The 27,239-nt window shown below is 38.6% G+C and overlaps 2 protein-coding genes across 2 annotated transcripts in view; both read left to right on the forward strand.

The window, feature by feature from the left end:
• The first annotated feature begins 7,332 nt into the window (after positions 1-7,332).
• Positions 7,333-14,059, forward strand: olfml1 (olfactomedin-like 1). The gene is made up of 3 exons (XM_026946375.3): positions 7,333-7,452; positions 9,412-9,697; positions 10,162-14,059. The coding sequence occupies exons 1-3, from the start codon at positions 7,336-7,338 to the stop codon at positions 10,947-10,949; spliced, it is 1,191 nt and encodes a 396-aa protein (XP_026802176.3). The 5' UTR covers positions 7,333-7,335; the 3' UTR covers positions 10,950-14,059.
• A 3,597-nt stretch (positions 14,060-17,656) lies between these two features.
• ppfibp2b (PPFIA binding protein 2b) overlaps positions 17,657-27,239 on the forward strand; it is an 80,124-nt gene continuing 70,541 nt past the window's right edge. The window contains exon 1 of the mRNA XM_053235280.1: positions 17,657-17,802. The gene's annotated coding sequence lies outside the window, so the exon portion shown is untranslated. The remainder of the gene's footprint in view (positions 17,803-27,239) is intronic.

The raw sequence follows: 27,239 nt of genomic DNA on the forward strand, positions 1-27,239 counted from the left end.
GGGAAGGATTGCACGTTTACATTGTTTTGTAGAAGAATTCTTATCAAAATGTGGATAGATTTCGCCATTCCATACATCATGTTCCTCAGCACCCAGCTCTGAGAGTAATTCACTTCCACACATGATGTAGAACACAACAGGGTTTAGTCGAAACAAACCCAGATCACCATTTTCAAGAAGATGAGGGATCGGTTCTCTTAAAACAGCTCTCACACTCTATCAAATACGCTGAATTCTCAGAGCAGCCCTAGGTCTAGAAGAACTTCACATGACTTCTGAAACTGACCTAAAAAGCTAAGTCGTATATCTCATGGTACATCATACTTAGTAGTGATAGCGGCTGCCTTTGAAGGTTTGAATGGTTTCCTTCTCAGGGCCAGTTTCTCTGTTGTGAACTCATTCTACTGAGTTGGAACATTACAGCCAGACAAGCACTGTTAAATTATGTATTACGGAATGGAATAGATATTCCAAGATGACGTAAGTGATTTTATATATATTTTATGCCAACTTACCAGCTGTTTGTAAATAGGTATTTACACTGTCCTCCAGCGTAAGCTCCTCCAGGGCTTTGATAACAAAGTCCAGCTCATCATCTGTTCAAGAGACACACTGGCTCTAACAAACCTTTCAGTGTATTTTGAGAAACAGCTATCAGAGGCAAAAATCATTACCTATCCTGGAGGTTGATACTGAGAAATATTGAGATTTAGGCAGTTTTCGTTTGGTTTTATACCTCTGGCTTGGAGAACAGTACACCTTCCAATGGACCATTGCTTCTGACCATTCTGCAATCTGTTTTTGGCAACTGCCTGGCTGTTTTCCCCAGTAGCATGAGATTTTTCTACAAAGTATCTATGTGAAACAGTAGAGTGTTTTGTCAGTGAGATAATACATGATTCCCTTAAAGATTGAAGTCACTTTTGGAAAATTTAAAGTGAATTATTGTAAAGTCCTTGTTGCTGGGGTGGTACCATCAAGGATACACAGTTTGTACCTTTAGTGTGTATCTTTTACCTAGAAAAGTGCATGTAGTGTAGAGCACTATATCCACATATCCGCATAACGATAGAGTAATGGTTTATAATCCCACTATCCAGTGTCACCCTGAAGAGGATGGGTTCCCTTTTGAGTCTGGTTCCTCTCAAGGTTTCTTCTACAGATTGTCTCAGGGAGTTTTTCCTTGCCACTATCTCTTCCTTTGCTCATTAGGGCTCTAAAACCTACATCTGGATTTCAGTAAAGCTATTTTGTGTCTATTGGCGGCCTTCCCTACAGCCTTAGTTGATGCCCTGAAAGTGGCTTTGAGCCAACGCAATTCTATACAACTCTATTTGAAAATACAATAGAATAGAACCAATAGAAATAGACACTTTTTAAAACATCACACATGAAGCCCTTTGTGCAACTAGGACCACCAGAAATATATCCTCTACTCTCTGTAAATTAATTGTTACATACTGTATCTCAGCTTTACAAATGCAGCTTTGCTTTTAAGGTGAATATAACAGGAATTAGGAAAACGGGGCATCTTCTCTCAAGTATTAAAGATGTAGTAGAGCTCACTGTTTCACCTTAACATGTATGCAGTGTGGTTCAGCAGCAGCCAAGCAGACTGTTCCTGCATTTTTTTCTTTTCTGGTGAGGTTTCACATCAGCAGGTGTCTGCCTTAGTGATGTTCTTTCCAGATGGACTTTAAAGTTCTCAGGAGTAGGAGACTCTGTAAAGCATAATGCAATATTGAGAAGGACACATATGGAATATTGAGAAGATCACACAGGGCCTTAAGGAAATTGAGAAACATTTAAATTTAGGTAATCTCCATTTTGGTTTTATCTTTCTCTCAGAGAACAGTATGCTGTCTGATGGACCATGGCTTCTTGTGCTTAAATGCACAACCCTGTTTTTGGCAACCGCCTGGTTGGTTTTCCCAGTAGCATGGGATTTTTCCACAGTTCTTCTGTTTGACACGGTAAAGTGTGTTGTTAGTGAGATAATACATGACGTCCTTAGTGATTGAAGCTATTTTTGGAAAATGTTAAGCTAATATATTGTACAATCCTTGTCACTGGGGTCATAATGTCAAGGATACACCTTTCAGTGAAAGGATGCACTAACCTATAGTGTGTATCTTCTACCTAAAGGTACATTATACACTTGTTTCCAGGTGAAGGATAGAGTAAAGATAGAGCAATGATTTATAATCCCAGTATTTGGGATCACAGAGAAGAAAATATGTTCCCTTTTGACTCTTTCTGAATTAAAAAAATGTTGGATTGTACCACTATTACAAGGAAATTTAGAGTTTAGGTACAGTACTGTTTTCTTCTAAGAGTGGAGGTTTCACCAAATAATATTTGGGTGCTGTTTATAGTTTTGAACAAAAAAAAACTGTCTTAGGAAAGCTTTGTGTTTCAAAACAATATTTGTGTACCTATTTGTTAAAAAAAACACTTATATCCTATGTTATTCATTTTATTTATCCATTTTTGCCTGTTTTCATTAATAGTGAAGTTGAGTGTAGTAGCTTCCAGCTTACCTTGATGTTCATGTGCCGAAACCTACATGCTGTGTGGAAGCATCGATTCTCCACCCAGAACTTGCACGCGGTTTCACTACCCTTGGCGGCTTTCGCAATGCCGGAAAGGGCAGTAAACCACCTTCAAAGGAAACAAGAACACTGTCACTGAGCTTTCTATAACCCCGAGCAGGGCACAGGGCAGAAGCATTTCAGCAGAATTCAACAAAAAAAAAATTACACTACTTACTATTACCTAAAATTACTCTCAGTTCTTCAACAGGATCCTTTGATGTTTCCTAAATCAATGAGGAACAAGACTGCTTAGGTTTCTATTCATTCTGCTTAATTCTACTTTATGCTAATATATTCTAAATGCTACTCAATCCAGCGTGCACGCTTAAAATGTCATGTTAGGACAATGTCTCCAGTTATAATGTACAAATGCAAACCCTGCAGTGCGAACTATTATTATAACATAAAAGACTGTTATTATGAATAGTTTCAAGTATGGTGGTGTAAACTTTTCCATTTTGTTTCCTCCAAAAATACACTTAAGATTGACTGATTAAGAAATTTTTCCTGTAGCTTACTTAATTCTCCTTACTTAATATGGGATATTATTGACAATTTTATATACAAAGTGGGTGATCTACGTAGAGTTAAAAGGTATAGAGGGCACATTTGTGCAGTCGTCTGTTATAGTCATTGCTTCCGTCATGGTGTTACCAAAATGGGGTCCAAAACAGGAAACATATGCTAGTATGAGTAGAATAGACAGCTGGCAGTGCACACACTACATAAAAATTTTAAAAGCATATTTTTTTGGCTCTATGTGACTACACACATTATAAGAGCTTCAAACTGGCTCTAATAGTGGTAGCTATATGCTGAGTGTGTGTTGGTCCACAAGCATTACAATGAGGGTGAGGTGAGAGGACAAGCCCAGGAGAGTGCACCAAGGTTGGGGTTAGGGAGGCAACGGCGTCCAGGTTCCTGCAGTCTGGCTCTCCAAAAATTTGATTGATTAAATAAACAAAGTCTGTGAACAGGGGACTTTGAAAATGATCGACTGAAACATAATGAGCTCTGCAGCAGTGCCTGAGGTGGCATTTTTGTCAGAAATACAGCTCCAAAGTCAGCTAAAATGGCTGAATTCCACGGCTCTTTCTTGGGCACCATAGATCACAGAGGAGCTGGTGTCGTTTGAAAGCTACTGTGGCATGTGACGGTTATTGCAATCCAGAGGCTGTCAGGCTATCAGGCACTTTAACACGTGAAGATGATTCCTTTTCTGATAATGGTGCAGACTCTCCATGAAAGAACATGATCACATGACCAGTGCGCCCTCTCAATCTTTTAACTCTATGGTGATCTCCAATATCCAGACTTTTGTTATGTAATTGAAACATATAAAAACTACCAATTAAGCTATTTTTAATTATAATTTCCATAAAAACTTCAAAAGTTCTTATTCAGATTTTTACAATTTTTTTTTAAAGATTCTAGGTACTAAAAGAGAATTTTCTGTGCTAATTGTTGCTGTTGCATAGATAATATAGATAATATACTTTTAAAAACAGTGTATGAGTTATTTCGAAATGCCACAAAATGTGCTGTAATGTCGTGAAATGACACACGTGTGCAGCACAGATTGGGTCATAAAGTTGCCACAGGCACACTTTACCTTACATTTGGGGAAAAGGTTTATTTTAAGGTGTATCAGGCAGTCACAGGGTAAAAAGGGTGTGGTAAGAAAAGAATAGAAGCTGCAATTTGCGTGACTAAATTACGTGACCAACGTAACTATTATCAGAAGATCATGGAGAAGCGGCGATCATGTCTATCCGGGCCGGAAAAAAGTTTCAGAAACCGCATTTCTAATAAAATAAATATTTGTAATTTTTACTTGCCCAAAAATGTGTACACAGGTGAGTAGTACAGTGTGTTTTTTGCAGATTTAGTTGCAGTGGGTGTTCTTCCTCATGTCTCCTTACTGAAAACCAGATTCAGTTTTAGAACCTTCCATTAATACTAGAATGTTATTCACCACATCACGTCACCACATCACGTCACCACATCACGTCACCACATCACGTCACCGTAAACATTGAGGACAAAACCTGTAACAAATTTTTTGCTAGTGAGCCAATAAGAAGGAGGTTTATAACATGATGAATTGAAATCATTTTGTTGCCAATATCCCAAAACTGCAATGTAACTTAAAATAACAGCGTGTGTAATTTTGGGACATTCATCCATACGCAGTGTGACGTCCCACTTTTACTGTGTTTGCATATAATCAAGTTACACAAGGAGCTCAAATTTTCTTGATTTACTGTTGTAACTCCTCATCACCAAAATTACACTAATCTTTATTACATCTGCTTTACTGATAATTATAAATTTAATCAAGATAGCAGGCTAGTCAGCTGATACTTGCTAGGACTGGTAAGAGGGGTGTTATAGTAGTTCATATAGTATATAAGCTGTTTTTTTTTTTTCACAGAAAGTGCTCCAGTCAGTGCTTTTTCTGTTAAAAAGAAGGCAGGGATTGCTTTTGTTTTAATGGCTGCTCTGTTGCTGGAGATCGACTTCTCTAGGTTATTTAAATGACATCTGTCCCTTAACTTACTCATTATTCTGTATCTACTGTACTATATGTATGTGATTTAATTGATATTTCCTCGTGGCAGTATACCAACGTTATGCCGTTCCATCTCGAAATTGAAGTTTGTGGTAATTGTGTGACAGCAGGGCTGAATTAAGCCCTGGATTTCCTGCGCTATTAACGGCTGAGCTGTCACTTCCTGTCACTACTGTACTGTGTATGGAGTGAGCAACTGACTCAGCCTCGAGTGTGAAGCGCTTCATTTCTATGCAGTATTTCAGGCATTGTCTAAACAATCAGTGTTTAAGTAGAGAAGAAATCTTTTAAGAACTCCATGCAAGAAACTACATCATTTTAAAATCAGTGCATTGCACAATTACCTGAATGATCAGTTGATGAGCATAATGCATATTTTAAGTGTGAAATACAGTGTAAGTGTAAAGTGTAAAAATACAGCTGAATCATTTTGTGCTTTTTTTGGACCACTATGTGGATTGATACTCGCCAGAGAACAATGTCAACAACAGACTGCATCTTTTGGCTCCAGTTCATAGCATACATGGATTTCTTTACTCCAAGGTTTTGTTTTTGCAATATGCTGCCCTCTAACGATGAGAATCTCTAAAATAAATATTCACAATAGTCACCATCTTTACAGAGAAGAAACTTCTTGTAGGAAGATTCGAAGATTAAGATCCAAAACGTAGTGCTTGAAATTAAATATCCCCTCAAGCAAGTATTATCTGATGTACAAACTTAGAGTGTGTGTGTGTGAGTGTGTGTGTGTGTGTGTGCGTCAAAGCAAGGGCCACAGTCCAAAAGTCAGATTGGGCCGATTCTCAGGCAGCGTCTGTGTCTGTGCTCATTGCCAAACAAAATTCCTCCTCCTCCTTTGACTTCCTTTCTTCATGTCTTAAAGGAGTAGTTCAGTAAAATCCACTTTACACGATTTTCCGCTCTGGTATGTTTGGTTTCTTTGGTGAAGTTTTATCTGTTAGTTTTTCACTTGATAGAATAATCCAATAAAACTAACAGGGAATGGAAGATTTTTTTTCAGCTTCCTCTCTGTGAAACTTCATCCACCTCTCAGACTTTGTGATGTAGTTTAGGACACAGTGTGACACTGAAATCTATAAATGTGAACAATATTGTGTCATTACGGTTGTGGCCATCTTGGGTGACCAAAATTGTTTTCCCTTTAGCACAAGTTGGTGTCATTCCACCTCCCAAAGTTTAACGGCAGAATTTCACAAGAAAGCTGGAAGTGTTTCAGATGATAATTCACAATTCCTCTGCTTTATTATAACACGGTTTATTTAAGAATAAAGATTACAATGCTTTTAAGATAAGACAAACTGTTAGTAATCCCTCATGGAGAAATTAAAGTTTTAAGTAAGTATATGAAGATTTGGAGAAGGTATATATAGTGTTGCTGCTTCACAGCTCTAGAGTCCCAGGTTCGATCCTGAGCTCGGGTTATTGTCTGTGTGGATATTTGCAAGTTCTCTCGGTGTCCATATGTTTCCTCCAGGGTCTCTGGTTTCCTCCCACTTCCCAAAAAATCATGCAATGCAGGTGGATGCTGAATTGCCTCCACCCTAGATGTGAGTAAGTGTGTGTGTGTGTGTGTATGATGCTTTGTGATGAACTGCTGTTTCTTCCAGAGTGTATTCCTGCCTCATTCCCTGTTTTCCTGGAATAGATTCCAGATCCACTGTGACCCTGACCAGTATATTCTTCCACTGCTTGTTAGCTTTATGGCTGCATTACAAAATTAAAAAAGCAAAGTTTGGATACCAATCAAATCAGTTATATTCAGAAAAAATGAAATGAGGCTGAATGTGAGATAACACTGATTTATTCTCTTTGGAAATGCATGTTCATGAAATGCCACAAAGTATTTAGGCTTTATAAGACAGCAGATGTGTGATGGTATTTACGATAAGTGTTTTTTGATCTACTCGTGTGGGGACGTGTCAGGACATCTGGAGCTTATTAAGCCTCCAAGTACACTAACAGCCTGTAAGGACCTGCCTTTCCTGAAGACTGTTCAGACTGAATCCCAGAATCGCATGGGATAACAACCAACAACACACATTTCAGCCAGACGCCATTTTCACGAGACTATATTTGGGCAGCAGAGAACTTTTTTCCTTACTGACTCTTACCGAAATTATTGAGTAAACATATAGCTAGCTGTGCAGGATGTTTTTGAAACTCTTAGCAATGCTCTTCTTGTCCTTGGGTGCTGTAAGAGCTCAACGATCGGCTCCGGATGTATTTATGGTGGGATATTTTCAGAGGAGAATCCTGGAGATGGAGGTAAGGGCACTGACAGAGCACACAGTCTTACAGAAAAGATTAACTGGTAACGCTTTTTAATGAGCTTATCTCAGCTGACATCATTTAACACTTTACTTAATATGAACAAACTTCAGCCATAATACACTGTAAGCAGCTAACACTTGTAGTAATTGATGCTTTTTGAAATAATAAAACAAATAAGCCATTACTTAGTAAAAATTAGGAACATTAAATTGGCTGAAAAGCTGAAAAGCAAGTTTTAATATTTTTCACCTGGACACCAGAGTTCAGAAAATTATCAACTTTTGGGAATATGCTATCTAATATGCTATTTAGTTTTTGCTAATTTATGCGGATATTTTAGTCATGGATTGAAGAATGCATGTACTGTATATTTCATTAACAAAAAAAAATGAATTAATGCATGTGTTACTTCATTAATATTACTTATGATTTATGATGCATTAATGCTGAAGTTCATGGTTTGTTAATGTTAACTAATGGAGTAAATAATTTTAGTTAATGGAAGCTTAATATAAAGTATTACTGAATAATTTATATTTAAATTGACCATGTATGCAAAAGTAAACTTTGAGGCACAGAAGCTGCAGAACTAAGTTTCCACTAAATTTAACAGAAAACAATATTTAGTTGTAGGAAAAGCATATGTCATACCTAAACACAAGAATATGTGTAAATGCTAGTATTCTGGAGTCCTACAGTTATAAAACAGGCAAACTGTACAGCCAAGGAAGGGAAACTAATAATAATAATAATAATAATAATAATAATAATAATAGCATTAATATGCAGTGCACAATCAAGAGGAACAGATCATCTCAAAATGTAGCAGAATAGCAAGAAGGAGGCTTAGAAGGAGGACACCAGTGTGTTTCTGTATCAATAGTCTGATTTGGATTTTCTTATTGTATGAATTATATATAGTAAAATTAATTCCAGCTTCAGCTTTTACATTGAAATATATTATCTTTATAAATTACGTTTGCTATAAATTACATGTTTGCAGAGGTCGAAGCATGTTGAAAAAAAAAAAAACAACATGAAAAATCACATTTGCAAAATTTCACACAATTATTCCAAACACAGTCAATCAGCCAAGACATGGTTTTGTTGCTCAATGCTTGTTTCTTCAGTTTTTGCACTGGAGATACAAGAGTAATGTAGCTACCAAAATATTTCTTTCCCCAAAAAGAAATACTTGCATGCCCAAGTCTTCATGTACTTGCTTCAAAAGTTGCACTATCCATCTTTATTTTAAAAAAAATAATAAAAAAGCAGTTTATAATAAGGAATGGTTAGTCTGTATTGAAACATACAAACCTTACAAAATTTCAAACTGGAACTAAATTACCCTCTGCATCACTTCTAACTCTATGCTACTATTTCACGCAAAGTGACGTGGGACGTAGAGACCAGAGCTAAGAGCAAAAAAAAATAAAAAATTTGTCTCTTGTATGTTCATTACAGCCCCACTGGGTCCTAAACCACATCAACAACTCTGACTGACATTACTATAGAAGTGGATGTGGTTTGAGACAGGTATTTACAAAAAAAAAATTCAAAAAACGACTTCCATTAGGCATTAGGCATTTCCAAATTCGTCTGTAGTATGTGAATGGGTGTGTGAGTGTGTGTGTGATTGTGCCCTGCGATGGTTTAGCACTCCGTCTAGGATGTCCCCGGCTTGTGCCCCGAGTTCCCCTGGGATAGGCTCCAGGCTCCCTGTGACCCTGTGTAGGATAAGGGGTACATAAAATGGATGGATGGAATGGACTTCCATTATTTGTTAGCTACATTAGCATTGTTGCTCTAATTGTACTTAAAATTTAAAACTAAGGAAGCAAACAGAGGACACCAAATATGCCTTAGTTGATCAACTACATTTGGGGTAAATTATGTACATTTCTTCCCTTCAAATTCTATTTGATATACTGTCTGTGTTTTACCTTCACACAGGAACGTCTAATAAGATGTGATCAAGACCTCCAGAAGGTCAACCAGAGGATGTACGACATGTCTGCGGAGATGCGTGGTCAGGTTCACAGTGTAAACGTGCTAAAGTCAGAAATTCAAGGCTACGTGGACAGCCTGGCCGTACGGGTGGACCGAGTGGAAAGTGATGTTGAGTACCTGCACAATAAACTTCCCGACACATCTAGTGTAGAGATCTCAGACTCTCTGCTGGATCAACAAGTGAAAGAAGCCCAAAGCAAAGAGAAAGCTGTTATCATGCAGGGAAAAGGTAAACGATGTTAGACTAATATCCTGCTCTGAGTTGATGCCCTCAGCTCTTCCTGCAAATTTGATGAGGGAGTTTACTGTTGTAATCACAGATCATTCGGAACACCATAAATCAAGAGTAATGTATGTCTGAGAGATGCTTTAGGAGGTTTAACGGTCATAATATTCTAGTTAATATTTCTGAAGGCTTCTGGGAGAATACAGATGACTAAAAAGTGACTTGACATGAAATCAGTGTGTTAGATTTGTTCAGAACACAGCGCAATTGTCAATTCGGATTGGTCAGAAGGATGCGCCACAAAAACTAACATTTATGGAAGGAGTCTCCAGTGTCACTGCTTTGTAACACCTTTACGTACAATTTGATATCAGAATTGCGTTTAAATTTAAAATTGCGTAATAAAATAAAATAAATGGTAGTGTTCAATTATTTAATTAGTCTCTCCTGTTTTCAATTTCATTCAGAGTGTAGCACCAGATTCTCTGGCATCAAATCACAGAAAATCCTCAAGAAGGCAGGAGATGTAGTAGGCTCGTGGCTAAAAGACCCAACCACAGGCTCCTCTAAGATCTACTTCTTCAGCGGCTCCAGGAACAAAACGCTGCTTCAGTTTGGTTCACTGAAGATCTTCACTGACTCCAATTCAACCAGCAAGCCCAAGGTCATCCAGCTACCTCGGCCATGGCAGGGAACAGGCCACGCTGTCTACGATGGTTTTGTCTACTATCACAATGCTGACACTCGAAACGAAGTGCTGAAGGTTAGCCTTGTCAACCGCACCGTGGCTGACCGCATGCTTCTGCCCACCGCTGGGCGCATACCCACCTATGGACTCTCCCCTCACACTTTCCTGGACTTCGCTGTGGATGAGATGGGATTATGGGTCATCCATGCAGATCCAGACTTTGGAGGAAATCTTGTGATCACCAAACTGGACTCCAAAAGTCTGTCAGTAGAGCACACGTGGGATACGACCTGCAAGAGCCACAATGCAGAAGGAGCTTTTATCGTCTGCGGCACCATGTATGTCGTCTACAACACACACTCTGGAGGGCGCTCCAGCATCCAGTGCCTGTTTGATATCCACGACACCGTCTGGACCGAGGAATTGCCTGTGATGTACTTCCCAAAGCGCTACTCCAGCCACTCGAGCATGCATTATCACCCGCAAGACAAGCAGATCTACGCCTGGGATGATGGCTATCAAACCATCTACCAGTTGGATGTGAAGAAGAAGTTACAGGTCACCTAAATTATAACAACACTGCTTAACTCTACAAGGTCAATATGTCTCAATTTAATCATCACATGCTCAGAAAAATGATACTGTACTAAACCTGGGTGGTACCATTAAGGAGACATCATGCGTACCTTTAGTATGTACCCTTAACCTGGGAAAGTGCATGCTGTGTACCACTAAAACTTGTTTAAAGTACAGAATATTACATTAATGGCCACAGTTGTTGAAATTAGTTCTAAAGATGTACTACATTCACCATCCATTCCCTTCCCTTCACCTTCCTCTGAAATATACATACTAAAGGTACAATAGACACACCCTTGAAGGTGAAATCCCTATGATAACAGAAGGTCTACATTTTTGCTTTCTCCCAGTTTTCCAACACAATCCGCCAGTCAAAGGCACTAGCATGTAATGAGCTGGGAGAGGGTAAAAAATGTGGATTTTCTCATACCCCCCAAAGACTGGATTTGGAAACAATGTCTAAGTGATAAGTCTGCTTTTGTAACACATAGCCACCATGCCAAACACGAGTTCTTGGGCCCACCAGACTGTATGATGTACCATTCCTGCAAATCTGAATGTAAATTATGAAGGCTGTATCAGCTGTGTCAAGTGTTCTCTGAGCAGAGGTAAATTACAGTGGGCTAGAGCAGGGGTGTCTAATCCTATCTGCAAAGGGTCAATGTGTCTAAGGGTTTTCATTCTAACCAAGCAGGATTACACAACTCATCAGGTATCTGAACACCAAGACCGATTGATTGAATAAGTGCAATCCTGCTTGACTGAACTGAAGACCTGTAGATTGGACTGGAACTCCTGGGTTGTATCACTGGTGGAGATCTACCTACATTTAAGAGTTCTTTGTTTGTCATTCTGGGGAATCCATTAAAGTTTCTAAGTAGAGCGTTCAAGAAGAACATGGGTTTAGCACCCTACCATGAAGCATGGCCACTCTATTGGCCACCCCAAGTCCCTAATTCCATATGATGATGAACTGAAAGACTTGGTAAATCTTTGTCACAGAGTAGAACTAATAATAATAGAACATCCACTACAACAAGTTCATTTCATCAACGGCAAGCATTGGCAGTGTTGTGCAGGAAAAAAGCAAGTTTAGCTAGCTAACACAGAAGCGAACTATTCCCTTGCTCCACTGACCACAACAAAGAAATAGGTGACCAAACGTTGGTGAAACTATTTTACACTAACAATATTCATTATTTGGAGCCATAACATTGGATTTCTTCAGTTTGTTACTAGCTAATGTTAGCTAATGATATTGAGTTCATAATGTTAGCATATTCAATATGATGTCGCTTAATGTTACTTAAGGCTATGACTTTTTTGTAGCTTGCTAGACAACAAACAAATGTTGCTTAGTATTTTGCTCCACCCTAGACTGCCATCCCAATAAGGTCACTGGGTCTAACCTGGCCATGCCATTGTAGAAGGTGTGTGTGTGTAGAGCTCATTTTTGCAAGCTAAGAGCCCTTAATTGTCCACTGAACACTTAAACAACATTCAAAGAACCCTTTTTTCTGAGAGTGTGCCAACAGATTTGCAGTAAGGGGTAGAACAGTATTGTGCAACATTCACAGTATGATAACTGTTGTGGCTAATTTACATTAACAGGTTTTTCTCTGTATTTCTTTGAGCTTGTTCCTTGTTTTTGTTTCTCATTTGGCAGACAACTTTATCCAAATTGGCTTGCATAAAACACAGAATACAATCCACACATTTGAGCTGAGCAGATGAAGCTTAAGAGCTGTGCTCAATGCCCAGACAGTGAATCTGTCCCAGGTTTGGGATTTAAACTCATAATCTTTCCAGTACTAGTGCAGAACTTTAACAGCTGAGCAATCACGCCCCCATATACGCCAAATAGTGCCATATTTAAGCATTATCACACAGGCAAGAGTGCACTTACACTGAATATCAGCACGGCTGTGATTCGGCCATTGGCACGAGGTCGCAGGTATTCACAGCTGTGCCGATATTCAGCATAACAGCATGATTGTGATTGTAGTATTGCTTTTATACAACAGTTTTACAAATAAGAAATGAATACACAATATGCCCTAATAATTTTGGCTCCTCAAATGAAAATAAATCCTGAAGAAGCCACACTCATGGATAGCCCATCAGCTAGCTGGCTAGCTAGCTCACATTGATTTCTACGTTTCCGTTAAAGGTGCATCCAGTGAAACTGGCTTCCCTTCTTCCTTTTTCTTCATCAGATGACCTTTCATATTTTAAGTCAGAAGTATTTTCAGGACAAATGTATAGTTTGCCATGTCAGCTGATGATGTTGCTAACTCTACTGTAGTAACAGTTTCAGTGGGACTGTTGCTAGAATTGGAATTTTACATGGTGAACATAGACAAGTGAAGTGATACAAACAGTGAAATGTCCCAGTGCGGTTATACTAAATATAAGCACTCTTGGAATGCCGTTTGTCCAATCTAATTAGTGGACAGGAGCTAACTGTTGTATGAATAGGGTTTAATGTATTTGCTACACATGGAAATAATGCCTATTACCTACTGAATAAATTGATTTGCTGGATCAGGTGAAGAAGATTAGGTCAGGATTAGGTCAAGAGAAAGTTCAGAAGAGTAGATGCACATGAGCAGAGCTTATGACCAGTGGACTCAAAAAATGGCTGATGGGGTTGCTGATAGGTGTGCTAATGCAGAGAAAACCCACTTGATCCTCCAGGACTGGATTTCGATGCAGGGGGATTACATTCTATCTGTAGTTTAACCTATTTATATGCTTAGACGCTTCCCTGGGCAGCAGGTAAAGTGGAGATTTTTCTTCACCAATCCATTTTTCAGAGCCTGTACTGCCCTCTTCTGTTTAGTCATAGACATTACAAAATGGGGAAAAAAATTTCATACATTAAAGCAACTCTACCTATGTTAAGGCAGCAGTATAATTTGTATAGTTTCACATATAGAAAGGGAAATATAGAAATTGTGTGATGACATTGAGACACTAGATCATATAGTATGAATAAACAGCATTTTTGAAAAAAAAATATTTTGGTGGTTATTATTTGTTTACTGTGATTATTGATGTCATTCTCTCTCATTTAAATCAAATAAATCAAGCATATCTCAGGGATCAGTAGGCAAAGGTAATTGTTTTCAATATACAGGTTGATCTAATTTGCACCGTGTGCAAGAAAGTGTGACAAAGTGCCCATCAGAGTGCCCTTATGTGCATGTATAGATGGTGAAGTGCCCTAATGGCTGCCCTTTCAGTGGAGAATATGTGGTTCAGTGCCATAAAGGGTTCTTTTGTCTGTGAGGAAATATGATGAAGTGCCCTAATGGCTGCCTTTCCAGTGGAGAATATGTGGTGCAGTGCCATAAAGGGTTCTTTTATCTGTGAAGAAATATGATGAAGTGCCCTAATGGCTGCCCTTCCAGTGGAGAATATGTGGTGCAGTGCCATAAAGGGTTCTTTTATCTGTGAGGAAATATGATGAAGTGCCCTAATGGCTGCCTTTCCAGTGGAGAATATGTGGTGCAGTGCCATAAAGGGTTCTTTTATCTGTGAGGAAATATGATGAAGTGCCCTAATGGCTGCCTTTCCAGTGGAGAATATGTGGTTCAGTGCCATAAAGGGTTCTTTTATCTGTGAGGAAATATGATGAAGTGCCCTAATGGCTGCCTTTCCAGTGGAGAATATGTGGTGCAGTGCCATAAAGGGTTCTTTTATCTGTGAGGAAATATGATGAAGTGCCCTAATGGCTGCCTTTCCAGTGGAGAATATGTGGTTCAGTGCCATAAAGGGTTCTTTTATCTGTGAGGAAATATGATGAAGTGCCCTAATGGCTGCCCTTCCAGTGGAGAAAATGAGATGCAGTGCCATATAGGCTTCCTTACATGTAAGAAGTGTTCACTAGGTGCTCCAAGTGTGAGAAAATGTGCCCTCTAGAGTGCGTCTATAGTAGAAAAAATATGAATTAATGCCTTCAGGAGGCCTTTTTATTGTTATTTTTTTCACCTCTCACACAGCCTGTGTCCACCCCTGCCTTTTTTGGACATTCTAACTTGCGACTTCCAAAACACATTAACAGTAATGAACTGCCAGATGGCGCTAGAGCTATTTACTCACATTCAGCCATAAGTAACTTATTTATAATGCATTCACTGCTAACATAGAATCATGCATGAACAATAAGTAAGCTTCATGTATTTATTTATTTATTCATTTATTTTTCTAAATGATGTCCTGGTATTATTAATTACTCCACAATTACGCCTTTCCTATTTGCTACTACATGAACAGGGTTTAGTCTGAAGGTCTGATCACTGTAATAATTCAGTAACTGTTAACAATCACTGTGCACAAAAACAGGCTAGACAGAATAAACCAGTCTTAGACACAGTGTCTGTGAACCACCCCTTTAAGCACAACAGGTGCCCATGGAAGGCCAAAAGGTCCATAATTGTTATGAATGTGCACAAGTGGAAAAGTGCTGTGACAGAAGCTCTTCTCAAACTGTTGAAACACACAAAAAGCACTATAAAGTGAGGCGTGTTCAAGTTCAGCTGTGCCTTGCCTTGACTGCTGGCAGGAGGATATGCTTGCAGTCAAGGAAGACGTTAAAAAAACAGCAATCAAGTTGGACAGTGGTGTGTTGCTATACCGGCTGCAAATGTGAGGCATAATGGATCTCGTGGAGAGTCGCATTTTGTGCCAGTGTGTATGGAGATTAATTCCTAAATAGGTGTGATCTTGAAAGAATCAATGGAAACAATGTCAATTGAAGTGTCTGCCTTTTAAGGAATAATTCTTTTCTTTTTACAAGAGTAACCTGAAAAGTTTAAAAGTCAAGTGGAATATATATTGGTGTAATGATAATCATCACAAACAGATTTGAAAAGGTACATTTTAATAATGTAAGAAGAAGAAGAAGAAAAAGAAGAAAAATGGTGCAAGGAGTGTTGCTGCCTTGACACCCAGTCCTCTGTTTCAACCTGAGCTTGGGTGGAGTCTCACATGTTCTCCCAAGTCCATGTGGGTTTCCTTCAGGTTCTCTGGTTTCTTCCTCCCACCCAAAAAAAGTGCACGTTGGTGAATTAGCTGTGCTAAATTGGCCCTAGCTGTAAATGAGTGTGTACCTTGTGCTGTGATGAACTGGCATCCCATTCAGGGTGTATTCTCATCTCATACGTAGTTTTTTCAGTGTTTGGATGTATACATAATTTTTTTTTTTACTTTGTGAGTGGAAAATAACATGTGAAAGCCTTATAAAATATTGCTTTCAACTCACTTTCATAACCTGTAATTCCCAACCTCCAACCATTGAAATGCCCCTCAACTTGAAATTCCATCGTCTCAACTTGGGGTAGTCTTCTCAATTACCAGAAGTAATAAGGAAAAAATAAGAAAAAAGTGGCCCTTTTAACTTTTAAATGAGTTATCCTGTATAAACAAGTTTTTTTTTCTTTAGATCAGTCAACATACAGACATATTCGCTTGTTAAATCTATGACACTGACTCTACAGTTCACTGTTTTGACGAGGTAAATATACACTCATCACAGTTAGCTGGCTAGCTAGTTGCTAACAACAGATGAACATGGAGGAGCCCGTTTTTTGTTTCTTTTTTCTCTCCACTTCATCTGTTGAATGTACTGAGTTCGAAAATGGCGTAATGGGCTACTTGCACAAACTTGTAAATCATCCACTATAATGGCAAAAGCGTTATTTTACACCTGGTGTCTGCAGGAGCTCCCAAAAAATGATTGTCAGTGTTGTTCATGATATATGTAAGAACACTTGCAAAGCTTCATTTAGTAAGCTCGAGAAAGGTTTCAGACTGTATGCGTGATCATACATGCACAACTATGAAGGTAAGAAAATACCTATTAAAAGAAACAGACACCCAGGCTAATGTTAACCCATACAGTTGACTTGTGCTGATGCTAACGAGGTGTCTTGCTGTCTTGCTTTACTGCTGAATGTATACAGTGCTACCGGAGATGCGAGAACCTCACTATTTTAAAACAGAAATATGTCATTGTCCTGAGTGCAAGTAGCACTACACAGGGTTACGGGGCAACCTAGAGCTTATCCCAGGGAACTCAGGGCACAGGATGGGGGACTCATTGCAAGGGCACTACAGACAATTTGTAAATGCCAGTCAGCCTACGAAGAATGTCTTTGGACTGGGCGAGGAAACCGGAGTACCTGGAGGAAACCCCTGAAGCACGTCTATGGACTGGGTGAGGAAACCAGAGTACCCGGAGGAAACCCCTGAAGCACATCTATGGGCTGGGTGAGGAAACCGGAGTACCTGGAAGAAACCCCTGAAGCACATCTTTGGACTGGGTGAGGAAACCGGAGTACCTGGAAGAAACCCCTGAAGCACATCTATGGACTGGGTGAGGAAACCGGAGTACCTGGAAGAAACCCCTGAAGCACATCTATGGACTGGGTGAGGAAACCGGAGTACCTGGAGGAAACCCCTGAAGCATGAGGAGAACATGCAAACTCCACGCGAACTCCATGCAAACCCCAACTCCGGAGGTGCGAGGCAAGTGTGCTAACCACTAAGCCACCAAGCCTCCCTTCCAAGTAGCCCATTCCGACTGGTGCATTACCACTCACTGACTCAAGTGAGTTGGATGCAGCAACAGAACCAAACTCAGGATGTTAAGTGATGTCCTTTTTGAGCCCTGTGGCTTTCCACAGTCGCTCAGCGCGTGCGCTCGTCCCCGGGTTAAACGCGGGGCGGTGCAGAGATGAGATCCATCAGCGGGGAAGTGCAATAATAACACAAACTCAAACTCTGTCGAGCTGTCGTTTTTGCACAGAGCTGGCAAATTGCAGCTCTGTTCCTGCAGGTAAGATGTTTATTCATTTTTGGCGATCTCTTGTTGGTGTCAGGACGCACACTTTGCGCAATTTAAACCTGCTAGGGGTTTAGTTTAGACGGGCTTCAAGTGCACAAGAGCATAAAGATGCATAAAAATGCATAAAGATGCACAAAGAAGCATAAAGAAGTTTATTTATGTGTAGCTCACCATTAAGTAGTGCTTTTTAGTGCTTAGTCCTTGTCATGATTGCTGATTTGGAGATGAATAAACAGGAGTTCAGTGTAAGTGTGTATCTGCTCACCTAACACATTTCTGCTGTTGTATGGATCATGTGCATTTCTCTTCTGCATGTGTGAAGTAATTTCTGGACTTGCAACAGCGTTCCTGCTCCTTTCATTCAAACCCATGACTAAGCCTGCCTTCTTGAAGAGGGGATTAAATCATTAAAATGATGTCCAAGCCTTAATGCACCATGATCAAAGAGGAATGATCAGTAACAGGGGAAATGAAGCTGTTGGACACTAAACACTGTGGATTAATATGCCACAATACATGATCTAACATGAGCTTAATAGCATTTTCTAGCAATATATTCTGCAATTTGATGTGCACTATGTGCACAGACATCCTTATTTAAATATGTTGGAAATTAAAGCTGCTGTAAGCAAATTTTCGAATGACATTTTTTATTTAAGCCGCCTTTAGATTCTGGTTCCTGTCACTAAAATATATGTCATGAGAGGAAAAAAAAATCTCTGTGACTATCTACAGCTCTGTAATCACCAGCTCAATGTTTTAACACGAACCGAATTCCATACTATCAATTATTTTGCATACGTATGGGCAGCCCATAGAGGATAAGCAATATTTTAATGCAGAATCAGTGGAAGTGTTGCTAAATTTCTTGATCTGATATCAATTGTGTTTCATAAAACAACATCCTACACAGGCGCTTTCTTGATGAGTCATAGGCATGATGTTGAAAATGAGCCTTGGGTACTGAAAAGCTTTAAGGCTGATACTGATAATGCTGCATCATGGGACTATTGCATGTGTTCTTGGTCAGAGGGGCTTTGGAGAAGCGTGGGACTGAGGAAAGGATGAAAGACTCCTTTGGTGGCTAGATCTGGTGGAGATTAGCAAAATTGCTTATAGTGGCTTTAAAAAAAAATCATGACCAGGACTCAACTCATACTGGAAAAGGGAATTTCATAACTTCTCATAACGTAAGATATGATGTGATTTATGATTTTGAAAAGTCAGGTTTTTGGAGGTGTGAGTGTTTGTTTTTTGGGGACATTTTAAAGCAGGGGAAAGCATGGAGTAAGGGGCCAAGGTTTTCTACTTGGATAGAAAACTTGAATTTAAAATATGTGTCAACCCTCAGAGGTAAATTTTTGTCCATTTTTTGATACCTAGGTTTAATTGTCAATGCAAAACATATATATATATGCAGTGTTTTATATCATTTTATTAGCACCAGTAGATTTCTGATGCACACAAACCTGATGTTGAATGACTTATGATTGGTGTAGAGACTGAATACCAAAACATATGATCAGTCAAACGGTCTTGTTTAAAATCTGTGGGCCTGCTGTTTATAGTACGAGCACTATAAGAACAAGTTTACCAATCTCTTATCAATCTCTCCTGTGTTGATAATCTCTAATAGGTCTTACAGGTACCTAAACTGGTTCATTTATAAATCTATTGAAGAATGAAAGAAGTTCGCACACCTTTATCTCAGTTCTTGTTGCACAAACTACCTTCATGACTTTGGTGTAGTCATTTCAAATCACAATTTCCTTTTAAAAACTGGAAAACACCATGTGACATATTTAATATGAGGTTGCTTTTTTGCTTAACCAGGCTGCATAACATCATGTGACATGCTTAACTAAATAGTAAACAGCAGCGGTTGTTTTTGAAAATATATATCATTTAAGGTCATATTAATCATATAATATACATTATTAAATACCATAAGTGTAAGAGATAATCAAATGTAAAAAAAAAATAAATAAACTAAAAATAAATACCATGCCTTACTCGTAAACTCCATTTTACTTGTATTTAAAAGACAATTAACACACGTCAATGGTTAAACATGGCCTAGCCTCAAAAACATGACAATCCATAAAGAATCTCAACCTTAGCATCAAATCACCATGGTTCGTATAGTATACTTAACAATAAAAACAGTTATTTCCCTGCATAGCATCAGACTATCCATCATTAATCAATGCCTGCTGTTTAAAGTACAACTAACTTAGTTACAGTACAACTTTAACTAACTTTGCGAGTGCTGGTTTATAATGCAAACAACATAACAAAAAAAATACTGCTAAAGTGTGAAGCTATGAGTGAATTTGCGATTATGAATTTTTTCTCCATTAAAACCCAGATCTCTGCAGATGATGATGCAATTTAAAGTAAGTCTCTCCACCAAATGACTCCTAAATTATTAAGCAATATGTAGTGTCATGGCGCGGTCATCATTTCAGACGTTTAAGGGTTAACTTTATCTAAATGATCAAAACTAAACTTTATCTAACATATCAAATAAAATAAATAAATAAGGAGCAGTGGGTGAGATAGTGTTACAGTGTTAGTTACTGCATGTTACAGGTAGTGTGTTATTTGTTTTGTGTTATTGTGTGTTATAGTTAATAACATATTTAGTGTGTTAGAGTTAGAATGTATTAGTTACTGTGTTTTACAGATAGTGTGTTAGTTATTTTGTGTTATTGTGTTACAGCGAGTGAGACACAGAGTGTTAGTCTGTGTTTTTGTTTTACAACAGAACAGTAAGATACAGTTAGTGTGTTAGTTATTTTGTGTTATTGTCTTGCAGGGAGTAAGATACAGTTATTGTGTTAGTTTGTGTGTGTTTTTTTTTTTTTTTTACAAAGTTACTGTTAGTTTGTGTTAGTCACTGTGTGTTACAGTTACTGTGAGTTATTTTGTGGTTTTTTTTTTGAGTAAGATACATTTACATTGTGTTTGTTACAGTGTAACAGTTACAGGGTTACAGTTAGTGTGTTAGACATTTTGTGTTATTGTGTTACAGTTAATTTGTGTGTCAATTAGTTTCTGTATGTTACAGGGAGTAAGATACAGTTAGTGTGTTTGTTTGTGTCAGTTACAGTGTAACAGTTAGTGTTTTGTTGCAATGTGTCAGCTGCAGAGTTACAGTTAGTGTGTTGTTTATTTTGTGTTATTGTGTTGCAGAGAGTAAGATACAGTTAGTGTGTTAGTGTTTGTTACAAAGTTACAGTTAGTTTGTGTTAGTTCCTGTGTGTTACAGGTAGTATGAGTTATTTTGTGGGGTTTTTTTGTTACAGGGAGTAAGATACATTTATTGTATTAGTTTGTGTCTGTTACAGTGTGACAGTTAGTGTGTTGTTGCAATGTGTCAGCTACAGAGTTACAGTTAGTGTGTGTTGTTTATTTTTTTGTTATTGTGTTACAGGGAGTAAGGTACAGTTATTGTGTTATTTTGTTTTTGTTACAGTGTAATGGTTAGTGTTTTGTTGCAATGTGTCAGCTACAGAGTTACAGTTAGTGTGTTGTTTATTTTGTGTTATTTTGTTACAGGGAGTAAGGTACAGTTATTGTGTTATTTTGTTTTTGTTACAGTGTAATGGTTAGTGTTGCAGTGTGTCAGCTACAGAGTTACAGTTAGTGTGTGTTTTTTATTTTGTGTTATTTTGTTACAGGGAGTAAGGTACAGTTATTGTGTTATTTTGTTTTTGTTACAGTGTAATGGTTAGTGTTTTGTTGCAATGTGTCAGCTACAGAATTACAGTTAGTGTGTTGTTTATTTTGTGTTACAGGGAGTAAGACACAGTTAGTGTGTTAGTTTCTGTCTGTTACAGTGTGACGGTTAGTGTTTTGTTGCAATGTGTCAGCTACAGAATTACAGTTAGTGTCTTGTTTATTTTGTGTTACAGGGAATAAGACACAGTTAGTATGTTAATTAGTTTGAGTTTGTTGCAATGTTACATTTTGTTTGTGTTAGTTACTGTGTGATGGCGTTAGTGTAAGCAAAGCCATTTAAGACCAAGCAATATGATCAGATTAAGTTCCTTCTTGTTGCTTTGTAACACTGGATGAAAGTGTTTTCCTTATGAATAAATTTTAATTCTACAATACGATGATGTATGTACGATGATTATGATTTAATAATGATTATAATATTGAGCTAGACATAGCAGAGATTTAACTCAGAAATGGGGCAACAAGGCCATCTCTGAAGATCATGCGCCCGGCCGAACAGATAAAGCCGTTTTTATTCGTCTTGCTCTGTGCTTTGTGCTGGGGAAGACGCTGCCTCTGGCCTGACATGTCACCCAGAAAGCCGAGCCAAATTCAAAAACACACTGCACTCATTTAACAACTTCTGTTTAAACTGGAGGTGAAGGAAGGCTCTCATAACTCTAAAACAACTTGTACGATCACGAGTGATTTCATATCCAGTTGTGGTGTGACATTTTATTTCAGGTATCATCTAACTAATATGAACTATATCCAAGCTCGGAGTATCGGCCGATACCTGATACTCATCTGATTCTGACATTCTTCCAATAACTAAACTCACTCTCTGCAAGCTTGCGTTATGAATTATGTAATGCATCACATGTATAATGGCTTTACGACAATTTGTGTCCTGTTCCATGTGCAGGATTTGTGTTGTGTGAACAGTACATGCAATTATGCTATAAAATGCATTCTTAGATACTGATACCAGGATCTTCCTGGCATAACGAAAGTATCGTTGTAGCCCTAGCTTTTAAAAATGAACCAGAAATTAGAATTTAATTTTAGATTTTTATTGTGGCAGTGAACAAAATGCATTTGTGGAATAAAAAAAAAAAAAACATCAGTGGGTCAGATCAGAAGTGTCAAACTTGGATTAGGGAACACGTTTTATATTGAAATCTACATGAGATCCAAAACAAAGGCATGTAGTGACAGTGAATAAAAAAGTCGTGGGAGCAGACGGTGTTTACTGTCGTGTGGTTGGGAGTGGGTGGTCAGATATGAACCTTACGAGCCAAACAAAGGCGTGCTGCATGAAACAATTACTGATTCATTCATTCATGTTCAGTAACTGCTTTATTCCAGTAAGGGTCACAATGGTTAAATGACTAATTTATTTATAGTTTGAGAAATAGAGACAAATAAGATTCTAAGAAAATATCGCAGGTAGGTGCAAACATAAATAAGGGCGGGATTGGGATCGAAAAACAGTCCTGTGCATGCCTCTAGTCCAAAATTGTCTTCTTTAGTTTTGCACTGCAGATACGACATGAAATGAAATGCTGTACATTAAAGGAATGTATAGATTTTGGCTAAAGCAGAATTTGAAATACACCTTTTGTGTCTCCATACAAGAAGTCTTACTGAAGAAGTATTTAAAAAAATGATTTATATTTAAGAACCATACAGATGTAGACTAGGAACAACTTAACATAGACCAATAGCATAAAAATACTGTCTTTTTGTATGGAGAAATTTAGGTTTCTTTCAATAATCATCATCCACAACATGAATGATGTATCTGGTACTCACAAGGATATTGCTAATAAGTAGGGCAAGCTTATTGTCTTCTCATATTTAAAGACGGCACAGCGAGTTAGAGAAACTCAGTGACTCTCCAGCCAAACAGAGTAGAAGGAATGATCATTGTTTTAATGTAACACGGTAACATGAGCACAGCATGTCACTGCTCATCAGGCAAAACCCCTTCAACTAGGGCTTTATAACATGGTGCCTTATAATTAAGAAAACATTTCCCTTTGGCTGTGTGTCCCACTTAGGTGTGTGTGTGTTTTTGTGTGTGTGTGTTTTTGTCGGCCTGACCGACAAGCTCTTAACCCGCTCTTGTTTGGCCAGAGGCAAAAAAGGCTCAGTACAGTGTGTTTAAAGATGTAGTTTCTGAGCCTCGGCACAGAGCAAAAAAAAAAAAAAATATATATATATATATATATATATATATATATATATATATATATATATATATATAGATAGATAGATAGATAGATAGACGCATATGCAGATACATACAAAGCCAAGAGTGTGGTTTGAAAGATCGATATCTGTCGATATTTATTAATCTTTATACCACGGAGCTGTTGTTAATTCTCAAATCTGATTGGTCAGAAAGTGTTGATCAATTTACAATATCAGCATGGCTCGGACAATTTTGCCGCAAGTCAAAATTTATAATCTATCTGGACTTGTATAGCAGACGGTTCACGTAATCAAAGTCTAATAATAAAAAATATATTAACAAATGTGTTGTTATTTAATACAAAACATAGAATTATTCATATGGTGTAGTTTTCTGTAAGGAGATGTTTATTTGACATTTTTGGAAGGAGTCTCCAGTGTCAGTGCTTTGTAACAATCAGTCAGAGCTGTTCCTTTAAGTGACTTTTCCGTAGCGGGAAAGTCTAAAGACGGAGGACGTTCTGTGTTCTGGTCTCTCGGTAACATGACAAGTTGCATTATTTGTTTTCAAGAAGAAGTAAGGGAACAAATGTTTATAGCTGCTGTAACTTAAGTGATAACAGGAACTATGTACCACACCATAACTATAAATGGATAAAATGTTTCACAACATTAAATGTAACTATAAAAGGATAAAAAGTATGATGTGTTATTCTTTAATAAATAAATAAAATGTAACCATTGGCATATTGCTCCAGGAGGAATAAGAATCAGAATAATATTTATTTGGGGAGCACAGTGGCTTAGTGGTTAGTGCTGTTGCCTTGCGCCTCCGGGGTTGGGGGTTTGAATCCTGCCTCCGGTCTGTGTGTGTGTGGAGTTCGCATGTACTCCGGTTTCCTCCCCCGGTAATAGACTGGCACCCTGTCCAGGGTGTCCCCCACCTTGTGCCCTGAAGATGGATGGATGGAATAATATTTATTCATTATTACACATTAACATGTATTAGGAATTTGTATCAGTGTTTGGTCAAAAACATGTCAGCTTATCCTCCAGTTCTTTGGTCCACTGCTGACGTGGAGTGCTTATACATCTCTTTGTACAGTTACATGGTTATCTTGTGTGTAATTTTTGCTGACAGGTATAACGTTCCCTCTATTATAGTTATTGAACAGCAGTGAAAATTCAGCTTTAAATGGTGCTCTTGGTGGTCATGCACCATGACTTTTCTGCGTTTAAAGAGACTCCTGACATTTCCTTAGACTTCTCACGCACACGCGCACACACACACACACACACACTCCAGTATACCTGCTCAGGACTGACATTTCCTGTGCCCATCTTGAGGAGCGCTACCTTTGACCCAGTTGCCAGAACACATTGACCTCGGTGAGATGGGTACAGTGACGACCCACAGTCGAACCCACTCTGGGTCTCACCCTGCTTTTAGCACTAGTCTTAGGAAATACCATGCAATAACATGCTGCCTGGCAATGAATTTTTAAAGAGAGTGATATGAATTCTTTCATTGTGACCTGTACAACATTCATAGATTGCTTTACTGGTGTGATGTCATATGCCTTAAAGCAATATAAGGCAGTGCTGAAGCTTTAAAGAAACCCATGGTCAATGCTTTGCTTGCATTAATAGGACCAAAATGATTTGCATTCGTTGGATCATGTGAATGCAGTGATTCATCCACACACAAAGCAAGTCTCTTTTGGAGTGTTGTAGATCATCCAGGATGATCACATACACAATGACACATTAAGGGATTGCTTAGAAAGTTTAGAGAGCTCATTGTATTTTGCAGCCTTCTGCAGTGTATCAGCATCAAAGGTCAATGTGATAACATTTCATGAATAATATATTCTGCCAGCCTAAGTGTGGTGCGATTTTATGTTGTATTTTGAACTAAAGCTTAATTTCATCATAGCCAAGGCTGTGCAATGTATCATTTGCTGATCTTTTTTGGCAAATTGCATAATAGTTGAAGTGTAACAAATACTAGAGATGTGTATCTTTTCTTTCATGATCGCAATATGTAATAGGCGTGTATAAAGCACAACTCTATGACTGACACACACAGAGGCCACACCTCCTTCACTATGACTGACTGACACAGACCACACTTCCTTCACTGGAAGAGACTGACAGGCTCTGGATGCCATCTTCTGTGGGATTAACAGGCATGATGCCACATTTTTATTTTTTTTTAACTGGCACAAAGGCTGCACCTTCTTCAAAAGGACTGAAGGCACAAAGGCCACACCTCCTTCATTAAGACTAAAGGCACACAAGACACACCTTCTTCATTAGGACTCAAGGCACAAAGGCAATGCTTCCTTCATTAGAACTAAAGGCAAAAAAGCCACGCCTTCTTCATTAGGACTGAAGGCACAAAGGCCATGCCTCCTTCAAGGGGACTAACAGGCATAAAAACAATGCCTCTTTTACTTGTACAGAGGACACCTCCTTTATTAGGACTAACTGGAATAGAGGCCATGCCTTTCATTGGGCCTGGAAGGCTTCACTACGACTGACAGGCACAGAGGCCACAGCTTCTTCACTGTGACTGACAGGCACAGGGGCCACAGCTTCTTCACTGGGACTGACAGGCACAGGGGCCACATTTTCTTCACTGGGACTGACAGGCACAGAGGACACACCTTACCACTGGGCCTGAGAGGCCACATTGGACATATGGTGTTTTTTTATAATAACCTGACCAATTAAGATTTGTTTGGAGGTCAATTTAGCAGATTTTCAATGTAATTTAACTCAGGCAAGTCTGGAATTCCTAAGCCATAGTGTAAATTCTCTCTATCATATAAAGCATTTTAACTGTCAATTCACTCTTGGTGAATTTTTATGCCAGCTTTAAGCTAAAGTGGTTTTGGGAAGCTAATGATGTGTGCTTCATGTTGTTTCACTAAAGGAGAAAGTAGGTTTCCATTCCCTCACCTGACAATTGAGTAGCACTACCACTCGAACACTAGCAGTGTCATGAGGCCTCAGCTGCCAGCCTGTAACTGTAATCCAACCCTCCTGTCATTTGAGCTGGGTTTTATATGGTTGACTGGGTTTTCAGGTGAAGGGGCTGATAGAAGGGTTTTACTCACTAGTGCTGTATTGCAATTCAGTTTGAAGGAGCACACTGTACATATACATTATGTTGCATCCTGGATTGAACCCACATTGTAACATGTAAAGGACATATAGCCAAATTATTAGACAATGCATCCCTGTGTTGGCATGAGGCAAAGACCAGCATGATCCATGTTATGCAATATGTAGTTTTCCCACCCTCTTTTCTTCAAATGCTCCTGCATGAACCTGCTTTAGTCTCCTCAGCGATGAGCTTCTCACCATCATGAGGAAGAAAACACTGTACAACAGTCCTGCACTTAAGTGCTTTCTTTAACACTCCCTTGTCAAATTCCCCTCATGACTTGGAAGTGTGTATCACCACTGGCACAAAACACAATATGGTTGAAATGACCTCACTG

The sequence above is a fragment of the Pangasianodon hypophthalmus genome, chromosome 7, assembly GCF_027358585.1.
Source record: "Pangasianodon hypophthalmus isolate fPanHyp1 chromosome 7, fPanHyp1.pri, whole genome shotgun sequence".
NCBI classification, from domain to species: domain Eukaryota; kingdom Metazoa; phylum Chordata; class Actinopteri; order Siluriformes; family Pangasiidae; genus Pangasianodon; species Pangasianodon hypophthalmus.

Bases quoted from the DNA above. Each gene is read 5' to 3' on its own strand.
- olfml1 (XM_026946375.3), top strand. From the start codon at position 7,336: ATGTTTTTGAAACTCTTAGCAATGCTCTTCTTGTCCTTGGGTGCTGTA. The intron at 7,453-9,411 runs GTAAGGGCACTG...ACCTTCACACAG, and splicing joins GGAGAATCCTGGAGATGGAG to GAACGTCTAATAAGATGTGA. The intron at 9,698-10,161 runs GTAAACGATGTT...AATTTCATTCAG, and splicing joins TGTTATCATGCAGGGAAAAG to AGTGTAGCACCAGATTCTCT.